Raw genomic sequence first — 23256 nt, forward strand, 5'->3', positions numbered from 1 at the left:
TACTCGGATCTTCTTTCAGCGCTTGGCGTTCCTGGTCGGCTGCCCGATGCTCTTAGTCCTGGAAGAAAGGGCCGATTTATGGAAATCCTGCTCTTGAGTGCCCGACGATCCGCGTCCCTTGTTCGCAGCTGTGAAGGGAGACCACAGAGCAACTTTGCATCTGCCAGCACCCCAGTGACAAAATGCCCCCTCATCTCAGCCTTCCTCCAGAGAGCAAATGAAGCCTTGCTCATCCACCGCCTGTCCTTCCCGTGTCTCACTGTAACTGACCAAGCTGGGGGGCTTCTGGATCTACTAAGCTAGAAGCAGAAGACCCAAGAGGGCCCATCAGGAAGGGAAGCCCAGCCTGGCAGCTCTGTCCTGGAGGGGAAGGGCTACTGCCCCAGCCGCCTGGTTTAGAGAACCGAAGAGGCGATCCTGAAGTACTGTCAATATGCAGAGACGTTATAAAAACAAAAGCAGATTTAAGCCCCGGAAATAGAAGTTTCATCCTAAGTCACTGGAGTATCAGAGGTAGGAAGGGCAAACGCGGTCAAGCTTTCATAATTCTTTTACTGTAGCCTATAGTTCTAGTCAAACTTGTGCAGACGGTGTCTTGGTCTACCTCACAGGGCTGACATCCGGAATGCTTAAAGCCAAGGCAAGAGACGTTGAATCTTCCTGTGCCACAGAGCACCTCCGGCGAATTCCTCTTTGGCTCAGAGAAAACTCTCGCTTTGTGAACTTGAAGAACTCCCGATCCCCTTGATTTATCTCTTATTTACGTAAAAAGTGATCTACCTCTCACTCCCAGAGCGATCGTCGGCTTCCAGCTCGTCTAGCCCTTCCGTTGGCTTTTCCTTCGGCAGCGACCCTTTGTGGCTCTCGTTGCGGTTCCAATGGAAGCGAGAAGGCGCGCATGTTAACAGCTAATCCCGTCCAGCCGGCATTCCTCATCTTTCTCCGCCCTTTCTAGGGAAGACGGCGGCCGCCATCGGCAACATCCCTCTAATAAGATACGCGGCGATGTTCTTTTGCATCTCGACGGCTGCATCCACCACCTCGGGATCGGGGAATGGCTTTAAAGGCTCTCCGTGCGGTCACGGATGTCCTTCGGCTGACTCGACCAGGAGCGCTTTTTTTTCCCCAGGGAAGCCTTTTCGCAGCCGGGCTGGTCTCTCCTCGTCTTCTGCGGAGGAGTCGGCCCGATATTGCTCGCCTTTGCCCCACAAACCACGGAAGGTCGTCGGCTTAATCCCAACGCTTCCCGGATGCAGGAGACGCACCGAGTGATGCTAACCGGAGTTGCAAACTTCCTCCGCTGCCCCGATCGCTAGTTCTGGCAGGCTCAGTGGGAATCACCTGCGCTAGATGGGAAAGGCAGGTCCGGGAGGGGGGGAGAAGGGGGGGCGAGCAGAGGACTGCCCGCAGGGGGAGGAGTTTGCGGGCGTCGGGTGGGGCCAGCCCCAGCCCTCCCTCCCACCCACCTGTGTCTGCTGTAGTCCGGACCTCTCGACGGCGAAAACAGCGGCAGCAGAAGCCCAGGCGAAGGGCTTTCGTTGAGGGCCCGTCAGGTTCAGCCCGCTGCAGCCAACCTTCCCGGCGATGGAGCCCCCTCCTGCCTTAGCCAACGGGGACCCTTCCGAGACCGCCCGCCTGGTGGGCAGCCAAGGCAGCCGCAGCTCCAGCGGTCTTCGCCTGAAGAGGTGAGGCAGCCCCGCAGAACAGCCCTTCCCTTCTGCCACCGATTCTCCTGCCCGCTATGCCCCCACCTACCCCTGCCCGGTCCTGTCCTGTCCGAGAGCCCCGGACTCCGTGCGGGCCCAGCAGAGCCAAGCGGAAGGAAAAGCCGTTGATCTTCGGGCAGGCCCGGAGTTCTCTGAAGGACGTTCGGTTTCATTCTTGCTCGGGGAAGCCTCGCTCCTTCAGGGGGATCGCGATTTCTGGCAAGCGGCTAGTGATCGAAGCCCGGCTTCCTCCTGTCCCCCTGCCGCCCTGTGCGTGCATTCCCCCCCCCGGCAACTCTGAGCCCCCTCCTCTCATCCATCCTCTACTTCTTGCCCTGCGGTGCGGTTGGTGCCCTCCGCTTTTCCTCCACGGCTAAAGACAACTTTTATTTTATTTTATTTTTTATTTTTATTCCATTTATATCCCGCCCTTCTCCGAAGACTCAGGGCGGCTTACAAGCTTAGCAGTAGCCTTCATTCTATGTATATGCCTGCTTATTAGGGCTTTCACACACACCCCAAGCGGCATTATTACAAAGTCAGCTTAATTGCCCCCAACAATCTGGGTCCTCATTTTACCTACCTCGGAAGGATGGAAGGCTGAGTCAACCTTGAGCCTGGTGGGATGCGAACCTGCACTAATTGCAGGCAGCTGGTGTTACTTAAGGAGGCATTAGCCCACTGCTCCACCAAGGCTCTAACTTTGCTCGCTCAGAGCTTTTCCCTCTCTTCCCAGCTGATTTCTCTCCCCCCCTGCGCCCCCACTCCTCTCCTCCTCTGAGATCCCTGCAGCCCTCGGTAAGACAGGAACTGGACGTCCCTTTGGATTCCTGCTGCTCAATCCCTCCTCCTCCCCCCCCTTGATGGCTTCCTACTTGTGGGATGCAGGGGAAGGGAGCGCCATTTCATTACAGGTGGTGGGAGAAGGAAAACTGGTCCAGGCAAGTGAAAAGGGAAGAGATCAAAGGAAGGGGGGCTTCGGAGATGAAAGCTGCTTTGGGTGGATGTTTTGGTCTGCAGCGTGTGTTTCCCTTTCTCCTCCTGCCTGCCTTTTCTCTGTTTCCTAGTGTGCCTCTGGAAAGCGGGAGGGGGGATGAATCTGCTCCTAGTGTGGACTCAAGAAGCTCCAAGGAGCCTTTTCTCGCAGTTGCTGCAGTAATGCCCCCCATTCTTCCTGCCCTGGCTGCTGCACCAAAAGCAGTTGATGATTGCTCAGTGGCACCAGCCGTGGGGTGGGAGGAAGGAATGGATTTCCCATCTGCTGCCTCTGCCTCAGTGGACAAGACCTCCTTCCAAAAATCTCTCTGGCAGGGACAGCTCCAGAACTGAGCTTCTGACTGAGCTGGGGGGGTGGGGGGGTGGAAGAAAAGAAGGAATCCTGTTTGCATGCTGCTCTGCACAGAAGAGGAACCGCCGCTGACTAGCTGGACCAGCTGAAATGACCCATTTTCTGAATCACATAACACTAGATGAATAAAGGGGCTATATTTCTATAATTCACTAAGACTGCACACACACAAAAAAGCAACATTAACATCAAGTTTGAAGTAATCACGCTTCGTAACTTGCATCAATGCAGCCATTCTGTTTTAACCCAATTTGCTTCAGCTACTCTAAACGCAGACCTTCAGTACAACTACGTTGGAATGAAAGGCCTGGAAGGGCTTCCAGGGATAAATCTGGGGAGGAGGTTAGTGAGTTATCCATTACTTGCTATCCATTCTTTTGCTGTTCTGGTTGCTCTTTTGGCAGGCGGGATGGCTTTTAGCTTTCTACCCATCTGCCTCCATATTTCTGTTGGATGCCAGGCACAGCTGAGCAGTGGGCTGGTAAATTCTGCTCTTTGGGACTGTCACTGTTTCCCTCCTGCCTTCTTTTGTTGCTTGCATTTGAGGTTGGGGGCAGGCACTTGAACCCAACAAACCACCTTCATCCTTTCTTCAGATTAGCCAAGAGAGAGAAGCTCTGAAGGTCATTAGGATCAATTGTCCTGAAAGGACAGAGGTCCTCTTCCACATCCTCAGTGAATTTCAGCTGGAGGTAGAAAAATGGGCAGTGGCTCAGGCTGAAGAGGCAAATTGTGTATGCCACATCACACACATGGACAGCAAACGTCTACAAGTGTAGCTCCCCTTGAGTATCACCTCAACTAATCCTTATTTTCTCCTGCCCCCATAGGCACTCCCCATACACAATCATATTACAGTAATTTTTCACAGGACATGCTTAGCCTTTGGGAGAAGGGCGGTATATAAATCCAAATAATAATAATAATAATAATAATAATAATAATAATAATAATAATAATAACAACAACAACTTCAAGGGCTCATTTAATTACTTCTAACCTTGGTTAATTTGTTGTTAAAACTTCCTGGGCATTAAGTTGTGAACTCAACTGACTGAATTCAGTTATGGTCCACTATATGGGGCGGTCCCCCAAAATAAGTTAATAAAGGGATAGATTAATTGATGCATTTCTTTATTTGAATTTATTATGTCCAGGTAGCTTGGAGGAAAATCTAAATAACTATGTAATTGAAAGCAACTCCAATCACACCTTTCAGATTCTCTTGGTGCTTTGAAGGGAATACAATTTTGATACCTAACACACTACTTCTACTACCTGCTGGCTACATACCCACAAGCAACAATAGAATTAATCTATTTACACACAGTAAAGTGAACCTTAAGTTAACCAATTCTGAAAGGCAGGACTTAAAAATAAGTGAACACTATCAGGCACAAAACTAACCAAAACTAATCCTATTAAACCCTATCCTATTTAGCTTAGTATACGGATGCAGCTGATGCCAGGCCTTTAGCTGGCCTTAGAGAAACAGGCTGGCCTGACTGGTAGTTACCCACCACTTATTCATTTTCTGGAGCAATCTCGCAGCATTGATGGGGGATTCTTGGCTCGTCTTTTAACTTCAGCTGGTATGAACCGAAACCGGAGACTTTTCCAGTCTCCAAGCCAGGCTTTAAGTTCTGCCCCATCGGACGTTCAGTTTCGGTGCAAAAGGAGCGAGAGGAGAGGGGCGTGGGGACTCTCCTTAGGCGCTGCTTCTTTGCCGCCTGCTGCGGCTCCTCCGACTGGCTGGCGGTGGAATACCGTAAATGGCGTCTGGAGCTGGAGCATTGAGGCCAGACATTGCAGGAAAGCTTTCCAGAAGAAAAAGGCTGTGGTGGGGGGAAAGGGGGGCTCTCTTGTGCAGGAGGACCGAGCGCAACTGGGCTAACCCGCCACTGAGGTTTCAAAGCATTTATGTGAGAGAGGATAGGATTTGAACCTGGAGTTCCAGCTCCCTTCACTAGGCCGCTCTGCCCGCGAAGGCAGACTCTGCCCTGCTGGGCCCCATGAAAACGTCCCAGCCTGCACTGGGAAGCGTAGGGGAAGGAAATGGGCAATCTTGCTCCAGGATTACTCAGGGAAGAGGCCCCTTCCGAAGTATAACTATCTGAAATAATCGGAGGGAATGGGACCAATTATAAAAACCATTACGATCGAATGACAAGATTCATTTGAGTACTTCTCCACAGATTCCCTGCCACTGGACCATGACCACGAAGGACAAAAGGGGTGAAGGAAAAAAAGTCCCCAACTTAGAGGGCCTTCCCTACTGAAGGGGAAGAAGCCCACAGCAAACAATACCAACAGGAGAGTTTTGGTTTTTGTTACTGTTCTTCTGAATCCCTACTCCCTGTAAAGTGTATGTGTACAGCATGTGCCTCCATGTTAGTGTTGACTCCTAGTGACTGCCTGGACTAGTCCCTGCAGTTTTCTTGGGCACATTTTCTGAAGTGGTTTACCATCACCGGCTTCCTAGCCAGAGAGAGAGAGTGATCAGCTCAGTCGCCCACCTGGCTTTGTGCCGAAGTACTGGAACTCACGGTCTCCCAGTTTCTAGCCTGGTGTCATAAGCTCTACAAACTGGTTCTGTCTCTCTAAAGTCCTGGGCAACACATCCTAGCAGATATTACACCTTGAGTCTAATTTTCTGAGTTGTTGAATAAGGGAGAGAAAATGCTCCTTTAATTTGTTCCAGCTAAAGATTACTTAAGCCTGCCTCACTGAGGAGAGAAGAAAGCAAAGTTATGGGGACAGAGCAAGAAGGAAGAGGAGCGAAAAGTTACATACTAAGCATATTTTCATCCTTCTCGATGCAAGTAAAAGAGTATGGTGGATCCAAAGCCTACCCTAAGAGTCAACAAGAAGAAAGTGGGGAGGGGTTGGGGAAGTGCCCAAATTAACATTAACTGAATCAGGTCCACCTAAGCCCGATTCATGGCCATAGAACGTCCTGGGCAGAAGGCAGTCTTTAGGTGACATGATGTGAGTATACTGTTGGAGCTAAACTAAAACCTATCTGAGCTGCACATCTTCCAATTCTCGATTTCTAAGTGAATGCCGACACACCTGAAATGTAGTGAATCTTCTGACCACACAGGAACTGTGAGATGGGATCCCTGAGTACAGGAGCATATGAGTTGCAGTTCCTTATTTAGGTTGCCTAGAACTTCCTGTGGTATGAAAGTGATTGGATAGCCATAGAGGAAAGCAAAATATGTGATTTCTGCTAAGGATTGGCTTGAATCCTTCCGCTCCCTCTTGAGTGCCCAGGTGGCCTGCTGCTGAAGCATGTCCAGCTGAGAGTTTTGCTGGAGGCTTGCTTGCATCTGCTCCTGAGTCAAAGAAATTGTTTCTTTAGAAGAGCCCTTGTAATGTGCAGCTGCCATGGTAAAACCTCATGAGCTGTATTGGGGATTTTCAGCTCTTGTTGGGGCAGAGAATTGAGTTGCCTCAAAATTGGTAGAGGATGCTCAGTGCTTACTGAGCCATCCCTTGCTATTAATTATCCATCTGGGTGGCTGAAATGTATTATTAGCATCTGTCTTCCCTGGCTGAGTGCTTATGAAAGACACTGCCAGGTTCCAAATAAATATAGGGTGGTGAACATCAGAGCTGAGTTACACTTGTGTTATATCACATGCTTTTGCAGGGATCAGGCCAAAATCATTCCATGTTATCCAGTATTCTGCCTCCTGCAGTGGTCAGGCTAATATCTCTGAGTGACTCACAAATAGGGCAGGAAGTCAAGAAACCTCCCTTACTCTTTGTTCCTTGCAAGCAACTCAAAACCAAGGGCAAATATGCTGTGCTCAAAAATCAGTTCAGTAAAGATCTAAGTCAGGGGTCTTTAAACTTGGCCCTTTTATGACTTGTGGACTTCAACTCCCAGAATTCCTCAGCCAGCGTGCCTGGCTGAGGAATTCTGGGAGTTGAAGTCCACAAGTCATAAAAGGGCCAAGTTTGAAGTCCCTTGATCTAAGTGATGCCGGCAGAGAGCATACTATGTTTGATAAGTGTTAATAGTATTTAATTTTTGTGGTGGGTTAGTATAGTGATTGAACCTAATCCATTTGGTTAGTTTAAATTTCAATGTATTGTGTGAATTCACCAAATTGGATTCACTGAGAAGTAGGGATTAGCAAGTTGCAATCATTACCATGACAGTTCTGTTTCAGTGTCACAATGAGTTGTTATGTTATTGTTGATACTCCTCCTTGGTCACTCCACTGCCAAAGGTGGGATGGTCAGGAAGGTCATTCTCAATAAATTCCTTTCTGGTGTGCATCCATCTCCTTCCTAATTGGTTCAGTTTGCTAGGTACCTTAACTAGGGTAGTTCAGGATCTAATAAAGTTTGTAGAATGTAACTTATACACTTGTCTGAATATGTACTGTGGAGGGAGGGAGGAATGGGGGTAGTATTTTATTCAAACCATCCTTTTAGGTAGTTTATTATTTTATATATTATGCATTCTCATAAAATAAGTTAATTCTATCAACAGGTTAACTATTGTGCAGCCAATATGTATTGCTCATTGTTTGTGGTTAGTTCTTGGTTTTAAATGGCACAGCTATTTCTCCATAAAACCAAAATGTGAACATATATCTTTACTGCTCTCACCAGAATCCAGTGGGCTGCACCTTCATGATTTCTGCTCAAGCCTTCATAAGATTTGACTTGCAATTTTTCTTGTGTTATTATTTTTAATGGTGTTTTTTATTTTTATTTTTTTATTTTTTTTTAATTTTATCTTTCTATTTTTTTATACTTATTTGTTTTCTCTTTTTGTTTTTTATTGAAAAGTTTTACAATACATTTTTTAAAAAGACAAAACCCCTCCCAACCCCCTCCCCTCTCCCCAAACCTCCCCAACACCTCCCTCCCCTCCCCCTCCCCCTCCCCCGACTTCCCAGAGCTCAATACAGGGTATAAAAATACAAACAATCATAGTCTGCCGTATGCAAACAACAATAAAATATTAAATCTATTGCACTTTAACTCTTATAAAATAACTACAAGCAATTTAAATATCACATCAATACTTATTCAAATGCTACATGAAACTTTTTAGTCCCATATTTATTCTGGATATAATCAATCCATCTTCTCCACTCCATAATATATCTCTGTTGCGACTGATCTTTCAAATACGCTGAAATCTTTGCCATTTCCACCAGATTGGAGACTTTTAAAGTCCATTCTTCTATAGTTGGCAGTTCTTCCTTCTTCCAATATTGCAATTTTTCTATTCTTGCTGGATATTGGATTAACCACTACTGGAGGTGAGGGTGGGAATTGATATGGACTTCTGGCATTAGGGGTCCTTGGTGCTCTCCGAGCTTGCTTGTTTTCTTGCAGATGTTTTGTGTCAACCCTCATGTCAACCCTGAGCTACAAATATTCTCCTTTATTAGTCCTTCTGGCATCTGACTCAGATGGAGGATTCTTCCGATGGCCCAATATTTTTTCAGTTTGTTTGCAGGTTCTCAAGAGGTCTTTCCCAACCTGCCCTCAGAAAATGCCCATTCAAATATATCCACGATGGGTCTCAAGATGGAGCCATGTGTGGTCCCCCACTGTCACCTTGTGCCATGCTTCACCAGTCAAAATCAACAGAAACTTCAGGCTCAACGGAAACTCAGCATTGCCTGTCTGGTCTGCTTTCTCTTCATGGTTGGAGAAGTTATAGGTCAGTTTTGTCAAAAGGTATAACAGATCTGTCCTCTCTATTTATTAATTTATTAATTATCTGCATTCATCTAAACACACTTAACCTAGCTGTTGAATTAACTCATTTTCTGGTTCATCCAACTCATTAAACAATTAACTGACTAAAAGGCTTCTGTTTGTACAACATGTAAACTGATACACAACAAAGCATGATTATCTTATCCACCAGTTTAGCAAGTTGTGCACATACATATACTCAGGGCTTTTTTTTCATAGAACGCTCAGAATGGAGTTCCGGCACCTTTTTTGGATGGAACCTTGTAGGGTAGGCAAGGCGGGTTGTATGACATGTGTGAGTTCCGGCACCTTTTTATTTTACAAAAAAAAAAAGCACTGCATATACTAGTTTTTAATTGTTCTGTCTCCATCTATGCCTTTGAGAGCCCCTGGGGCCTGTCTGTTTGCCTTCCAGGTGGATACATGGCACATAGCCTGGCCATCATGACAGATGCAGCCCACCTGTTGACAGATATGGGCAGCATGGGTGTCAGCCTCTTTTCACTCTGGGTCTCCACTCGCCCAGCCACCAAAACCATGACCTTTGGCTGGCACCGCTCAGGTAGGTGCTTTCAGAAGCTGACCAATGAAAACATTCCTATAGTATCTCGCCTCCCATCATTCAAACAGGTTAGAAACCTTTTCTGACATTAGCAGAAAGCTGAAGCATGTTTTTTACACTGGAAGTTAAGAGACCTTCTCTACAATTGACATTTAGAATTAAGGTTATCATTTTGCCTGAAGAGATTAGAGAGGACATTATAATAACTGAATTGGCCTTTTACAGGAACGTCTGAATGAAATGTGTATTTCTAGAAAACTCTAAAAGATGTGTTCATGAAAAAGTCCTTAGACAACAGGACATTTGTCCCTGGTTTCACTTGTGCTACATCTGAGGGCTATTCACACTAACCTGTGCCTGTTTTCCATTGACAAAATGAATGAATTCTGAAGGATAATCCTTCTGATCTTGTGGTGTAAGATTTTCCTCTGATCAGAGTCTTTTTTTAACATTGGTATTGGTTTAGTACAGAACATTCGCTGTATTCCTTCCATGATGGCCTGTACCAGGGTATCTCCATCTTATCTATTGAAGTCAATAGTCCAGCATATATTTACATGTATTTGTTTTACTTCCTTGAACTATAATAGAAATCCATCTGAAACATAGTTTTGGTGAGTATTGCTCTCCCGTGTGTGAAGTCTGGGACTGTTGTTCCCTTCTTAAAAAAATACTTGTCAATACTGTACAGTATCTTTTATATATGCAACTATGGTACTCTCTTCTCTTTGAATGCTTTTCCCCCCTATTGTCCCCTCTGCTTTTCTCTGCTTTTTTGATAAAATAATTATATCAATTAAAATAAAAAACAGCATTTGAAGATATTGTGAGACATTTTCAAAATAAATATTTGTGTGAAAGACTAAAGGTAAAGGTAAAGGTTCCCCTGCACAAGCGTGCTAGTCATTTCCGACTCTAGGGGCCAGTGCTCATTTCCGTTTCAAAGCCAAAGAGCCAGCACTTGTCCGAGGACGTCTCCGTGGTCACGTGGCCGGCATGACTAGACACCAAAGGCGCACAGAATGCTGGTGGTCCCTATTTTTCTACTTGCATTTTTACATGCTTTCAAACTGCTAGGTTGGCAGAAGCTGGGACGAGTAACAGTCACTCTGTTATGCGGCACTCAGGATTCGACCCGCCAAACTGCTGTCCTGATCGACAAGCTCAGCGTCCTAACCCACTGAGCCACCGCGTCCCTTTTGTGAAAGACTAGAAGGAATGAATTTCTTCATCCTTTTGAACCACTGCAAAGCAGTGTGAAGGCAAAATGCTTAGAAAAAGCAAGATAGAGCTCTGTGCACTGTGATTAAGGTCCCTGCAGACATTATAGGATCCATAGTATGTTATAATTGCTGGACTTGTATGTAGCAATACTTCTTACAGATTTTTTTAAAGTTTGGGGTCCTCTCCCCTAGACTGAAGCTTGGGCTCAGAGTTTAAGTGGTCTTCTGAATGCTAAATGCAGAGATCTCCAAGAGAGAAGGGAGTAAGGAAGCAGAATGACTGACTTAAGATAAAAGAAGATTTATGTATCTGTTTTCCTTTTTAGATGTTTGATGATGATGAAAAGAATTTTTTTGGATTTTCAGGGGACTTATGGACTCTCTTTTGAGGCAAGGAATCAGATGCAACATTAATCAAGAATATTCTCCACCATCTATTTTCAGGGCTGCCTATTTTGAACACTTCACCTGGTATTTGTGCGATGTACTTGTCCATTGTCTGAGACTTCCCTACAGTTTGCTTTTCCCTCCCTTCCTTCAACTGTTTGTCTAGGACCAGGGGTAGGCAACCTTGGCTCTTTTATGACTCATGGACTTCAACTCCCAGAATTCCTGAGTCAGCTGACTCAGGAATTCTGGGAGTTGAAGTCCATGAGTCATAAAAGAGCCAAGGTTGCCTACCCCTGGTCTAGGACTCTAGGTAATCTGTTGGCAATTAGAAGCCCAAAGAATGTCTAGAAATGGATAGGTATATTTCTTCGATCAGGAAAGGGAGGAAGGCAAGAGACTCACTATCAGAGCTGATGAATTCCTTTGATATACTCACAAGACCATGACAATCATTTAACCTATAGTCTGGTGGTTCGTAATTAAATAATTATTAATTTGTTTTTATTTACAATTGTATAAATTATTTATTGAGAGCCAGTTTGATTAGGACATCAGGTTAGAAACCAGGAAACTATGACTTCTAGTCTTGCCTCAGGAACAAAATGTCAATGGCTATTCTTAATCATCCTGGTCATGATTGTCCCAAAGGTGCCTTTTTTTCTATTTTTGTCCATTTTCATCCATTTTCTATTTCTATTTATCAAATTTAGAAACCACCCATCTCACAGAGTGGCAATATACTTAATTATATTGCCCAGCTGTGGGACTGTGTCTTATTATAGGCCCTCCGGATGATTTTCTCTTCTGGCTTTTACTGTTGTCCCTTTTTGGCACCTCATCTACAAACTCATGTATCATGGATAGGGTAGATCTGATGTCACTGTACTCTGTTGCAGTTTGGGGACTCTGTAGTGGCATCTCTAAAATTACTAATAACCTACTTTGCGTTATTGCAAGCATATTGCAAGCAGGGGGTTGGACTAGATGACCTCCAAGGTACCTTCCAACTTTATATTTACATTATTATTATTATTATTATTATTATTATTATTATTATTATTATTATCATCATCATCATCATTATCATCATTATCATCATTATTATATAGTTGTATCAGTGATAGTAACTAGACACCTTATTTTCTCTTGGATTTTTTTCTTATTGCCTTTGATTTTTCCAAGTATCAAGATTTGCTCCAGTGTGAGAAAGGTCTTTTCACATTGTGCATCAGACTATTTCACCATTAATTTTTTTATCAATGTGTGTCCAGTGATCAGTCTGATTTTACTTCCTCTGGTATTGATCTGTTCTTATCACCCCCAAGGTATTCTCAGTCAATTTTTACAGTTTTCATAGCCATATAGCTGGAAAGCCATAGTCTTGATAATGCAGACTTGTTGTTTCTTCACATTAATATTTTGCCTGAACTTATCTTTGAAGGAGGTTATGTGTTTTCATTTCATGGCTATAGTCACCATCCATCTACATTTTTGAGGCTAGGAAAATAATATGCTATTACTTCAACTTCTTCTCAATTTGCATTGAGTTAGCATTGCCTTTTGACATAGCCTTAGGGGTTTCTTAAATTGAGAATCGAGCAAGCTTTTGCAGTCCCTTTTTTCATTTTTAACAAGAGATTTAACAAGAGATGCCTTCCTCACTTCAAGACCTCAAGGTATCATTAACATTTCTAAGGATGTTGATGTTTCTCCCAACAATCTGAATTTCAGTTTCTATTTCATCTGGTTCAGCATTTCTCATGATATATTCTGCATGAAAGTTAAATAAAATCTAGTACCTTGGTATTCTCCTTTCTCAATTATTCCAATATTGAATCATTTACTTGCACCTTATACTTGCACCTTCTTACTGCCTAATCATCAAATACATTCTAAAATAGCCAAGTGAGATGGCTGGGTACATCTATATTTTTTAAAATCTATATACATTTTGTTGTGGACTATGCAGTTAAAAGCCTGAACATAATAAAAATGCTAAACAATTATCTTTTTGGAGCTCTCTTTGCTTTTCTTGTTATCTATCAATTGTTGTCATTGTAAACTCAAGGACCCCTCCCTCTTCTGAATCTGCTTTGTACATCTGGCAGTTCTCATTCTATGTATTGTTGAAACTCAGATTTCAAATCTTGAGCATTAGCTAATAAATGCAATTGTTCACTAAATACAACTGATTAGAGAATGTAAGGTTAAAGAGGAAAATCACAATATAAGGCTGTTTAAATCTTCCACTAGTAATGAAATAAGTGGTCATTTTTACTGTCTTGGTAGCATCACCCAGCATTGTAAAAATGATATAAAGCCTATCTACTTCACTGTTACTTTGACATGGTGGCTAGGTGACATCAAAATGTCATGCAATTGATCTAAGGAGAGTGTGGCAATTGTCAGGGCATTCTAAAACATCTCTAACTGGCAAGTAGGGAAAGGGCCAGTGTGAAAATTTAAACTAGCCTGTAGATTCTCCTCAATTTTTCTCCAGATAGTTTTGAACAGAGCCGAGATGAGATCTAGGTTTTCACCTTTTGGTGTGAAATAAATGCCAGTCTGCATTCCTCGAGCAGCTTGCAGAAAGATCAGGAAGAAAATTGTCAACATAGTCAGGGAATCTGAACACCAGCTTTTTTCTCTCTCACAGAAACACTGGGTGCCTTGGCTTCTGTCTTCTCTATCTGGATCGTTACAGGAGTGCTGGTCTACTTAGCTTCAGCCCGCATAATTAGCAATGACTATGAAATCGAAGCTTCTGTGATGCTGGGCACTTCAGCCTGTGCAGTGGGAGTGAATATCATGTAAGGATTTCTAGGATGGGGAAAATATTTGAGTATTAACTCTGTGAGGAGGTAATTATCAGATAGAGTGTCTGTGTGGCATCAATTAAGCAACAAGCTTGCAAGCTGTCAGCCATATAGCTCCACTGATTGCATGTTGAAAGGGTTCTGTTAGGAAGTCTTGTTTGTGGTCATAAGAAATTTGTTCTACTTCTCTTTAAGATGCCACTGTGTTTGGGGGTTTTTGTTGATATTTCCAGAATCATTTGACTGGTTTGATTGGAAAGAAACTTGTACTTCAGGTGGTCTTTTGATCTGATTTGCTAGAACCCACTGCCCTTCACTGTTCATCTTTACAAAGTGTCTTTTCGCAAAACTGTTGCTTTTTAATCCTTCGGGATGCTGGAGATAATGTGGAAACCATTGCTCATCCTATCAGGCAGCATTCCACCTAGCCTGTCTTGCTTCCTGCAGAGCAATTCTCAAATATTAGATAAACAATTATGTATCAAAATAAAACACGTGTATATTTGAAAGATTTCCTATTTTGCTTGGTTGCCCTAAAAGCACTGACTAGGAGATGCCCTTAAGGATCTATACTACAGCTGCTACATGTTGACTATGATTATTTTGTAATTAAACAATATCACCACTATGAATATGGCACATATGCTAGTCCAGTTGTCTGCACCGATTGGTGAAGGAGCAGGAACTATGGGTAGAAGAGGGTTTGCTGAGATGGATGGGATTTTTAGGATTGTTTGGTGAGAAACGGAGACAATGATGACCTTAGTTACCAATCTTGAAACTTTCCACAGCATGGTCTACCTTCTGCATCAGTCAGGCTCTGGACACAGTCATGGATTCAGCACAAGAGGCTATGAACAGATTGAGGACACCCCCCATGGCCCCTCCATTCCCACCCATAGCAACACCAGTGTCCGAGCAGCTTTTGTACATGTGGTGGGGGACCTACTTCAAAGCCTTGGGGTCTTTGTGGCTGCTACTGTCATCTATTTCAAGGTATGAAGGATCAGGTTATGATACTTTTTAATACAATCAAATGTTCTCTAAATGAAGACCTCTCTTATGAGCATCTTCCTCCATTACTTCCACTTCCCTCCAGCCTGAGACAGTAGTTGTACAGAAAAGTAGCTGTGGAATACCAGCACAACTAAAGTCACCCAGGAGATAAATACTGTAAATAAACAACTAATGGAAGAAATAGTTCTTCCTCATACATTGCAAAAGGACATATGGTTGGGCCAGATATCTTTGTCCTAATGATGGGTCTGACTGGGTGATCAGGCTCAGGGAAACAGATACATAGATGTCTGTTTGTTAGAACAAGATACATTTTTCTTGCAAAACACACCTCCATTTCATCTGCTGTACATGCAGTTGTTCAGCGGAAGAGATACCAAGTTTCTATCCAGACTACTTGGGAGAAAGTGGACCCAGAAACTCCTAGTAATTATATTCATTGACATATAATGACAACAATTTCTGTGTGTGATGTAGAGGACATGTTTGGAATTTTAAGGGTACTCCCACAAAAAGTGCAACCATGATTGGCTGGCCAGTAGCAGAATATCAAATTTCATAAAATAAATCTAAAATAAAACAAACTTACCAATGAATTTAATGATGGATGTGTGTTTAAAGAGAGCAAAATATTTTTAAAAGAATTAAAATAACCATAAAACAAAATTGCAGTCTAACGTAGAAAACCCAGTTAATTTCAGAGGAATTGTCTGCACAAAATTTGGCCTATTGTACTCTGTCTGGGCTATCAGTCCATCAAAATGGCACCTATTTAGTGGTCATATGAATTTTTATTGCTCGGATATAACAATGTTAATGAAGATCAAAACATATAAACATTCTACTGAGAACCTTGGCTGTAAAAAATAAGGGGTTTGATGTGACTACTTGTCCTTTTCCTTTGTAAAACCAACCCAGGGTGTCAGAATTGGGAGATAAGTACCAGGATGCTTCATAGTATCTGCCATTCCATCTCCTTTTTTGCAGCCCCAATGTAAGATTGCTGACCCAGTGAGTACTTTCCTCTTCTCAGTCTTTGTGTTGGGCTCCACCTTAACCATCCTTCGTGATGTCTTTCGAGTACTCATGGAAGGTAAGTTGTCTTTCACAGCTGCAAGAGGGCTACACTACAGGAGGATGGACATTGTTAAAATAATTCTAGGACGATTCTTGCAGATAATCAATTTTATTATAGGAAATTATTAATAATTAACAATGGTTTCTCTATAATTAAGTGTAAGTGGATGATATAAATGCACTTACAGTTTGGGGCAATGATGTCAAGAGCAAAGGAATTTTCCTTAAGTACATTGAGGAAGAAAATAATGACAAAAATCTCTTTAGTTATGTATATCAAAAAGTGCAGAAACGAGAACCCACCACAGGGTCTGCCCATAGGTTGGCCTTTAGATCTCTTGACTCAAGTGGCAAATGTTTAGAAATAAACTATTAACACTTTTGAAGTAAGAAAATAACCAAGGCAGAGTCTGCATTGATCAAAGTAATAAGATGAAGAAATTATCTTAATGATGATAGTGATCAACTCCTACAATTAGTTAAGTGGGATAATTTCCAGCGGGATCAGTAAGGAAACATTGCATCTGTGTTGCACACAGCCCAATTGAAATGCTCCACTTTAGAGGACTTGGCAAGTAGACATACCTACTGCAAGATATTAAAGGCTGCAGAGAAATCAAACTGGCAGTCTATTCCTGCTTCCTGTTTTTTAATTTTCCACCTGGCTTTTGATATTCTGTGGTACCAAAGGATATTCAGTCCTTGCTGTCCTGTTCTTTAGTTGGTTTGTCCGTTTAAATATCTGTGGAGATTCTCAGTCAGCCAGTTCATAACTGTCTCAAAGGTGCTTTTTCAAAAGACAACTGGACTGTTTTTTTCCTTGAGGAAGAAGAACACAATGTTTTGTTTCTCATCCAAGAAACTTCATCAGTTGTGATGGTGGGGGAGAGGGGGAATGGAAAGATAGGTACTGACAGTTAAGTCTGTTGATTTAAATAAAAAAATCCTTTATCCTTCTGCAAACCTTGAAGTTTCTCAAGGGCTCCTCTTATCTTGCATTTGTCCTGATTTGGCTCAAATCCTATTTACATTTGCCACTCATGTTTGCACTTAGATGGCATTGATTTGATTGATTGGTTAGGTGCCATCAGGTTAGTGTTGACTCTTAGCAACCACATAGATAGGTTTTCTCCATAATGATCTGTCCCTAACCTGGCTTTCAGGTTTTCCAGTGGTACACCCATTGTACCACTGAGTCCATCCAGGTTGCAGATGGCATGATTACAGCTAAAAATTCTGAAAGCATTATGCAATTTACTGGAAATGGCCAAGAGCCCATATCAGGGTGAGGGAAGCTCAAATATGGCTTGGGTTTCAAGGAAACACTAGGAGTCTGACTATTAGCTGTGGTTCTTTTCAAACTTCAGTAACAAACCAAGAATTGCATAATGGTTTTTAGATTAATAACAGCTTCAATGTCCCTCTGTTTGGGAACATCATTTTTAGATAAAAAGACTACCAAAGATGATTATACCCAACATATACTTATGATTACCACAGTTAGAATATGCAAGCTATGTTTATGGAATTTCTGTTAAATGTGAGAGCTACAACTCTTTAAATTTGGGCAATAGCACACCTGAGGCTTGTTATGCTGTCCAAATCTATGGCAGCCATCGCTAGTTCATGGAAATTAGACTTTGAAAGAAAGATTGCTAATTTCCACAAGTCAGCAATGCTGGATGCTCAGAGTCTCAGGTAACTACTTGTCTTTGATAAAACAACCATGTAGAATCAAGTGTGTATGTTAGATAGTATCATTGACATACTGATTAATCATTTATTGAGTTTTAATCATTCACACACTTATTAATCATCCATTGAGATTTAATGTGTTATGTGAAGTCAACCTATGTTGGACTTACTCAACAAATTTTAACTAAACCAAGGCTCTGTGCAACTTGCACATACAGAAAGTGGCTATGCTCTCCATTCAGGGGGCAGAACTGGAAAGTGATTTTTCTGATCAAGGCAAAAAATAAAATGATGTATACTAGTCCCCTCAAATTTCAGTACAAAAATGAATGGAACAGTGTTTTCTCAAGACTGGTCTTGTAATAATGTCTCCATGTTGAGCTACGTAGTTGATTTGACAGTGCTTTTCTTAGTTTAGGGGAAATTGCATAGAACAGACATGTCAAACACAAGGCCTGGGGGAACGGATCCGGCCCGCGAAGTGGTTTCATGTGGCCCGCAAAGCCATCCTGGAAACAGTGAGGGAACGGCCCCCACTGCGTTGGCCCTGGCCCAGAGACCCTCCTTCTGCCAGAGACCCTCAGATCAGTCCCACTCTTGCCCAGGCCCCCATAGGCACCCTTGATGCGAATGATGTAGAGCTGGCCACGCCCACCCAGTAGGCCATACGCACTCTAGCCGCCCACCCAGTAGGCCACGCCCACCCTGGCCATACCCACCCAGCCCCCTGAGGGCAACCGCAATGCTGATGCAGCCCTCAATGAAATTGAGTTTGACACCCCTGGCATAGAAGATACCTCTCTTCTTCTGCATCTTGTGGCTTCCTCCCAGGATCTGTGTGTAAAATGACTGCTTTATGGTAGGTTTGGATTACACAAGAGGCAGTCACTTTGCACAATTCAAGCACGGATCAGAGGCTTCTAAATGGGGTTGGAATTGGACCCAGTTAAGCGGGTGCCATTTCTTTCTATCCTTCAGGGGCACCACGAGGTGTGGAGTTCCAAGCAGTTAAGGAAACCCTGCTCTCTGTCAAAGGTGTGAAGCATGTCCATAATCTGCATCTTTGGGCTTTAACTCTCAGCCATCATGTTGTGGCTGTACACATAGCCATTGGTGAGTACTTTTTTCCTCCATTCTGAGCAGTTGTAAACCATGCAGGAAATCTGCACTCTTTCATGGGCTTTCAGATTTGGTTTATAAGGAGTACACAGGCTTAAAAATAGACAGATTGTGACAGAAGCACATTTCTGGATCCTGGAAAGACAGAGTGGAAGAAACCCACAGTTTTTTTAAGGCATGACCAAGAATACACTGGACTTTTAAGATTTTACTTTCTCCTAGTGTGGATGGTTGCGGTTGTGTTATTGCTACTATTGTCGTTGCCTCCAAAGACTTCCAGGAGAACCAAATATTTGAATTCTAGTTTAGAGCTTCTTTTTTAATTTTTGAACCTATCTTAAATCTTTTTTTTATTGAAAAGTTTTAAAATACATTTTATCTTTGACAATCCCCCCTCCCCCCTACCTATCCCTTCCTTCCCCTCCCCCTTTTCCCCCCTCCCCCCCACTTCCCAGAGCTAAGTACAGGGTATAAAAACAAATAACAATCATAAACATCCATATGCTACCAACAATAAATTCTTAGATCTATCACTCTCTAGCTCATATAAGATAACTACAAACAATACTAATATTACATATAAAGAAAAAAAATAAAGAAATAGAAAGGAAGACTTATTCAAATGCTACATGAAACTTTTTAGTCCCATATTTGTTCTGGATATATTCAATCCATTTTCTCCACTCCATAATATAACGTTCTTGCGAATGATCTTTCAAATAAGCCGAGATCTTTGCCATCTCTGCCAGGTCAAAAACCTTTAAAGTCCATTCTTCTATAGTCGGCAATTCCTCCTTCTTTCAATATTGACCTATTAAAAGTCTTGCTGCCGTAATTAAATTCAACATCAACTTAGTGTCCACAACTGTAGCATCTGTAATTATACCCAACAAAAAGAGTTGCGGACAAAACTTTATCCTTTGCTTGAAAATCTTCTGCATATTCCACCAAATTTTTATCCAAAAAGCCTTGACCTTTTTACAAGTCCACCATATGTGAAAATATGTTGCATCTTCGCCACCACACCTCCAGCATTTTGGCTGATAATTCGGATACATACTTGCAAGCTTTTTAGGATCTAAATGCCATCTATAAAACATTTTATAAAAGTTCTCTCTTAAGTTTTGAGCTTGTGTAAATTTTACATTCCTCACCCAGATCTTTTCCCACGTGTCCATTGTAATAACTTCTTGGATGTTCTGGGCCCATTTTATCATACAATCTTTAACAAGTTCTGTTTCTGAGTCAATTTCTATCAATGCAAGATATATCCGTTTGATATGTGCTGGACCCTGATTTCTAATTTGCTTTATCAAATTTTCATCAGTCATTGCAAAACCAGTTTTCTGATCTTCTTTCCACCTGGCCCTTAACTGAGTATATTGAAACCAAGTTTGAACAATCTTCTCATCTCGCAAGAGGTTATACGGCTTCAAACACCAGACATTTCTTTCCAAACTTAAAATCTCCTTATACGTAGTCACATCATGTTTGAAACCAACATTTATGTTTTCTATTGCGTGTTTTGGAATTGCCCACAATGGCATCTTACAGTCTAACTTATGTCTATACTTCTTCCAAACTCTCAACAATGCCTGTCTTAAAATATGCACTTTAAACACATTGTCTACCTTCTTATCATACAACAAATATGCATGCCAGCCAAATAACAAGTCGTGGCCCTCAAGATTTAATAATCTCTCTTGTGTCAAATTAATCCAATCACTTATCCCTGCTAACGCAGCAGCTTCATAATATAATTTAAGATTGGGCATTTTGAGACCACCTCTTTCACGAGTATCCTGCATAATCTTAAGTTTAACTCGTGGCCTTTTCCCTGCCCAAACAAATTTATTGATACCCCGTTGCCATTCTTCCAAGTTAGAATCTTTCTTAAGAACCGGTATCATTTGAAATAAGAATAAAAATTTAGGCAGGACATTCATTTTCACTGCTGCGATTCTTCCCAACAAAGACAATTGCAATTTTTCCCAACTCTCCATTTCTTTTTGAATTTTCCCCCATAATTTTTCATAGTTATTTTTATATAACTTTGTATTAGAGGGTGACAGAAACACCCCCAAATATTTGACCCTTTTAGCAATCTCAAATCCAGTTAATCCTTCTAAAAGAGCCTTTTGCGATACTGTCATATTTTTGGCCAGAATTTTAGTTTTTTGTGCATTAACTTTAAATCCAGAAACCTTCCCATATTGCATTATTATCTCCATCAGGTCCACAACGGAGTTCTCCGGCTGGGTCACCGTAACAACCAGATCATCTGCGAACGCTCTCAATCTATAATCCTGATCTCTAATTTGTATACCCTTAACCTATCTTAAATCTTGTTTACAGATGTATAAGGCCCCCATTTCATCTTTAAAAGTTTCAATCTCTCCCCGGTGGTTCCTGGCCTTGCCCATTATGAAATGAAACCCTTTACTGCAGGGGTCTCCAACCTTGGGCACTTTATGACTTCTGGACTTCAACTCCCAGAATTCCTCAGCCAGCATGGCTAGCTGAGGAATTCTGGGAGTTGAAGTCCACAAGTCATAAAGTGCTCAAGGTTGGGGACCCCTGCTTTACTGTATATCTTATCACCAGCTGTACTGCCCTTAAGCTTTTTCAGAAAATGGTCTTTTGTAGTCTTACATGGAGATGTAGAGGATACAAAATAGGATCTCTGCTATTCTAGCCTGGCTACTACAAATAGTAAGTTTTATTTCCCCTGTGGGGGAATGCATGAGATATTCTGAGCCAGATTACAACTGACCCTACTCTGACTTTTGTTTCCAGAATCCGATGCCGACATGGAGGTTGTGCTACAAGAAGCCACAGCTCTGCTACAAAGCAAGTTTGGCTTCTTCTCATGCACCATTCAGGTGGAGCCCTATCTTGCTGACATGGCCACCTGCCAGCAGTGCCAGGACCCACAGGACTAAGGGCAGTGCTCCCCTGTCTACTTTTCTCTTCTCTTCAACTGCCAGTCCCAGGAGGTGCCTGGAAACCCAGGGCCAAAAGCAGGGACCAGCCTCTTTTGCCATTCGCAGCAAAAGCCTCCTCTCAATGCATGTTCAACCAGCATATACAGGAAATGGCAAAGCACCAGGGATAATTGTCTGCCCAGCCAGGGAAGCCTCCAATGGAAGAGTTGCTGGTCATGTGGTGGGGGGCACAATTGCTTCCCATGTTCATTTGCTAAATGTATCAATGTACAAATCCATCGGAAATGGGGATATGGGGGCAAGCCTTTAAACATCTGCAACCGTGTCCTCTTTTCTCTGAGATGAAAAGCAGTATTTTTTTCGGTCTGGATAGCTTGGTGGTTGTTCAGGGCTTATATTGTGACCATCTGTGTTTGCATGTGTTGTAGAAGTAACAATTTTTTTTTTCAAAACGAAGTGAATGTTTAAAGCAAGTGTGGGGCAACATTATTCCACTTCATCCATCTTCTATTGTGACTAATACTGCAAAAGTAGACCAAGCCCACTTTTGCCTGCAGAGCAAAGGAGCAACAAAATTAGCCACAAAAATGTCTTGTCCCAATGATCTCACCACCACCACCCCAGCTGAAGTTATCTTTCTTCCTTTTCCTGGAGAAAAGTGGACGTTTGTGGTTTTGCCATCTAAACCAAGCTTTAAAAAGTCAGTTTTCATGTGAGTCAATCTCAGCTCCTGGAGATTCCATGGATCCATCTGTCATTTCTTTTTAGCCACAATATAGAAATGTCTGTCCTTGTCTTCTTTCAGCATGTTTTCTTTTCATGTTCTCTACTATGGTATTCCCTGGAGGCTTCTCATCTAAATAAGCCTTGGTGGAGCAGCGGGCTAATGGCTCCTTAAGTAACACCAGCTGCCTGCAATTAGTGCAGGTTCGCATCCCACCAGGCTCAAGGTTGACTCAGCCTTCCATCCTTCAGAGGTAGGTAAAATGAGGACCCAGATTGTTGGGGGCAATTAAGCTGACTTTGTAATAATGCCGCTTGGGGTGTGTGTGAAAGCCCTAATAAGCAGGCATATACATAGAATGAAGGCTACTGCTAAGCTTGTAAGCCGCCCTGAATCTTCGGAGAAGGGCGGGATATAAATGGAATTAAAATAAATAAATAAAAATAAAAAAAATAACGACCAGACCTGACCTCCAAACCTATGCACATATAGACACTACATGCTGTGATCGCCAGGATGCTGTAGTCACTTACAGGTTATGGTGACCCAAGCCTCACTTGGAAGAGCAAAAGTGTAGATTCTCATTCTATTGCATTGTTGTTCAATTGATCTGAACAAGAAGAACAGGAATTAAGTGCCGACTCGTAACTTGGATATGTTGTTGTATATATAATAATATAAATACCAAATGAAAGAATGCCTGAAGAAGCACTTGACTTAGGCTACAGTTACTATCCACTTTTAAGATTCAGGGAAGATTGTGGGGGGGAAATGGAAAAAAAATATTAAGGTCATTGCAGATGCTCTTAAACAGACAGGCAGATTTCAGCAGCAAGGGTAGAGATAATTCAGCAAAATCACCTGCCCCCACCCTCCAGGCTCCAACTAGCATGACAGAATA

The 23256-nt window shown here is 42.5% G+C and overlaps 1 protein-coding gene across 1 annotated transcript; it reads left to right on the top strand.

Annotated features, from left to right (window-relative positions):
* Positions 1 to 1584: 1584 nt before the first annotated feature.
* Positions 1585 to 22489, top strand: SLC30A3 (solute carrier family 30 member 3; the record flags this gene model as incomplete). The annotated part of the gene is made up of 8 exons (XM_083348651.1): positions 1585 to 1685; positions 8532 to 8749; positions 9203 to 9349; positions 13619 to 13772; positions 14570 to 14774; positions 15783 to 15888; positions 18546 to 18680; positions 21483 to 22489. The coding sequence occupies 8 exons, from the start codon at positions 1585 to 1587 to the stop codon at positions 21626 to 21628; spliced, it is 1212 nt and encodes a 403-aa protein (XP_083204777.1). The 3' UTR covers positions 21629 to 22489.
* Positions 22490 to 23256: the final 767 nt, after the last annotated feature.

This window comes from Vipera ursinii (assembly GCF_947247035.1).
Source record: "Vipera ursinii genome assembly, chromosome: 1".
Taxonomy (NCBI): Eukaryota; Metazoa; Chordata; class Lepidosauria; order Squamata; family Viperidae; genus Vipera; species Vipera ursinii.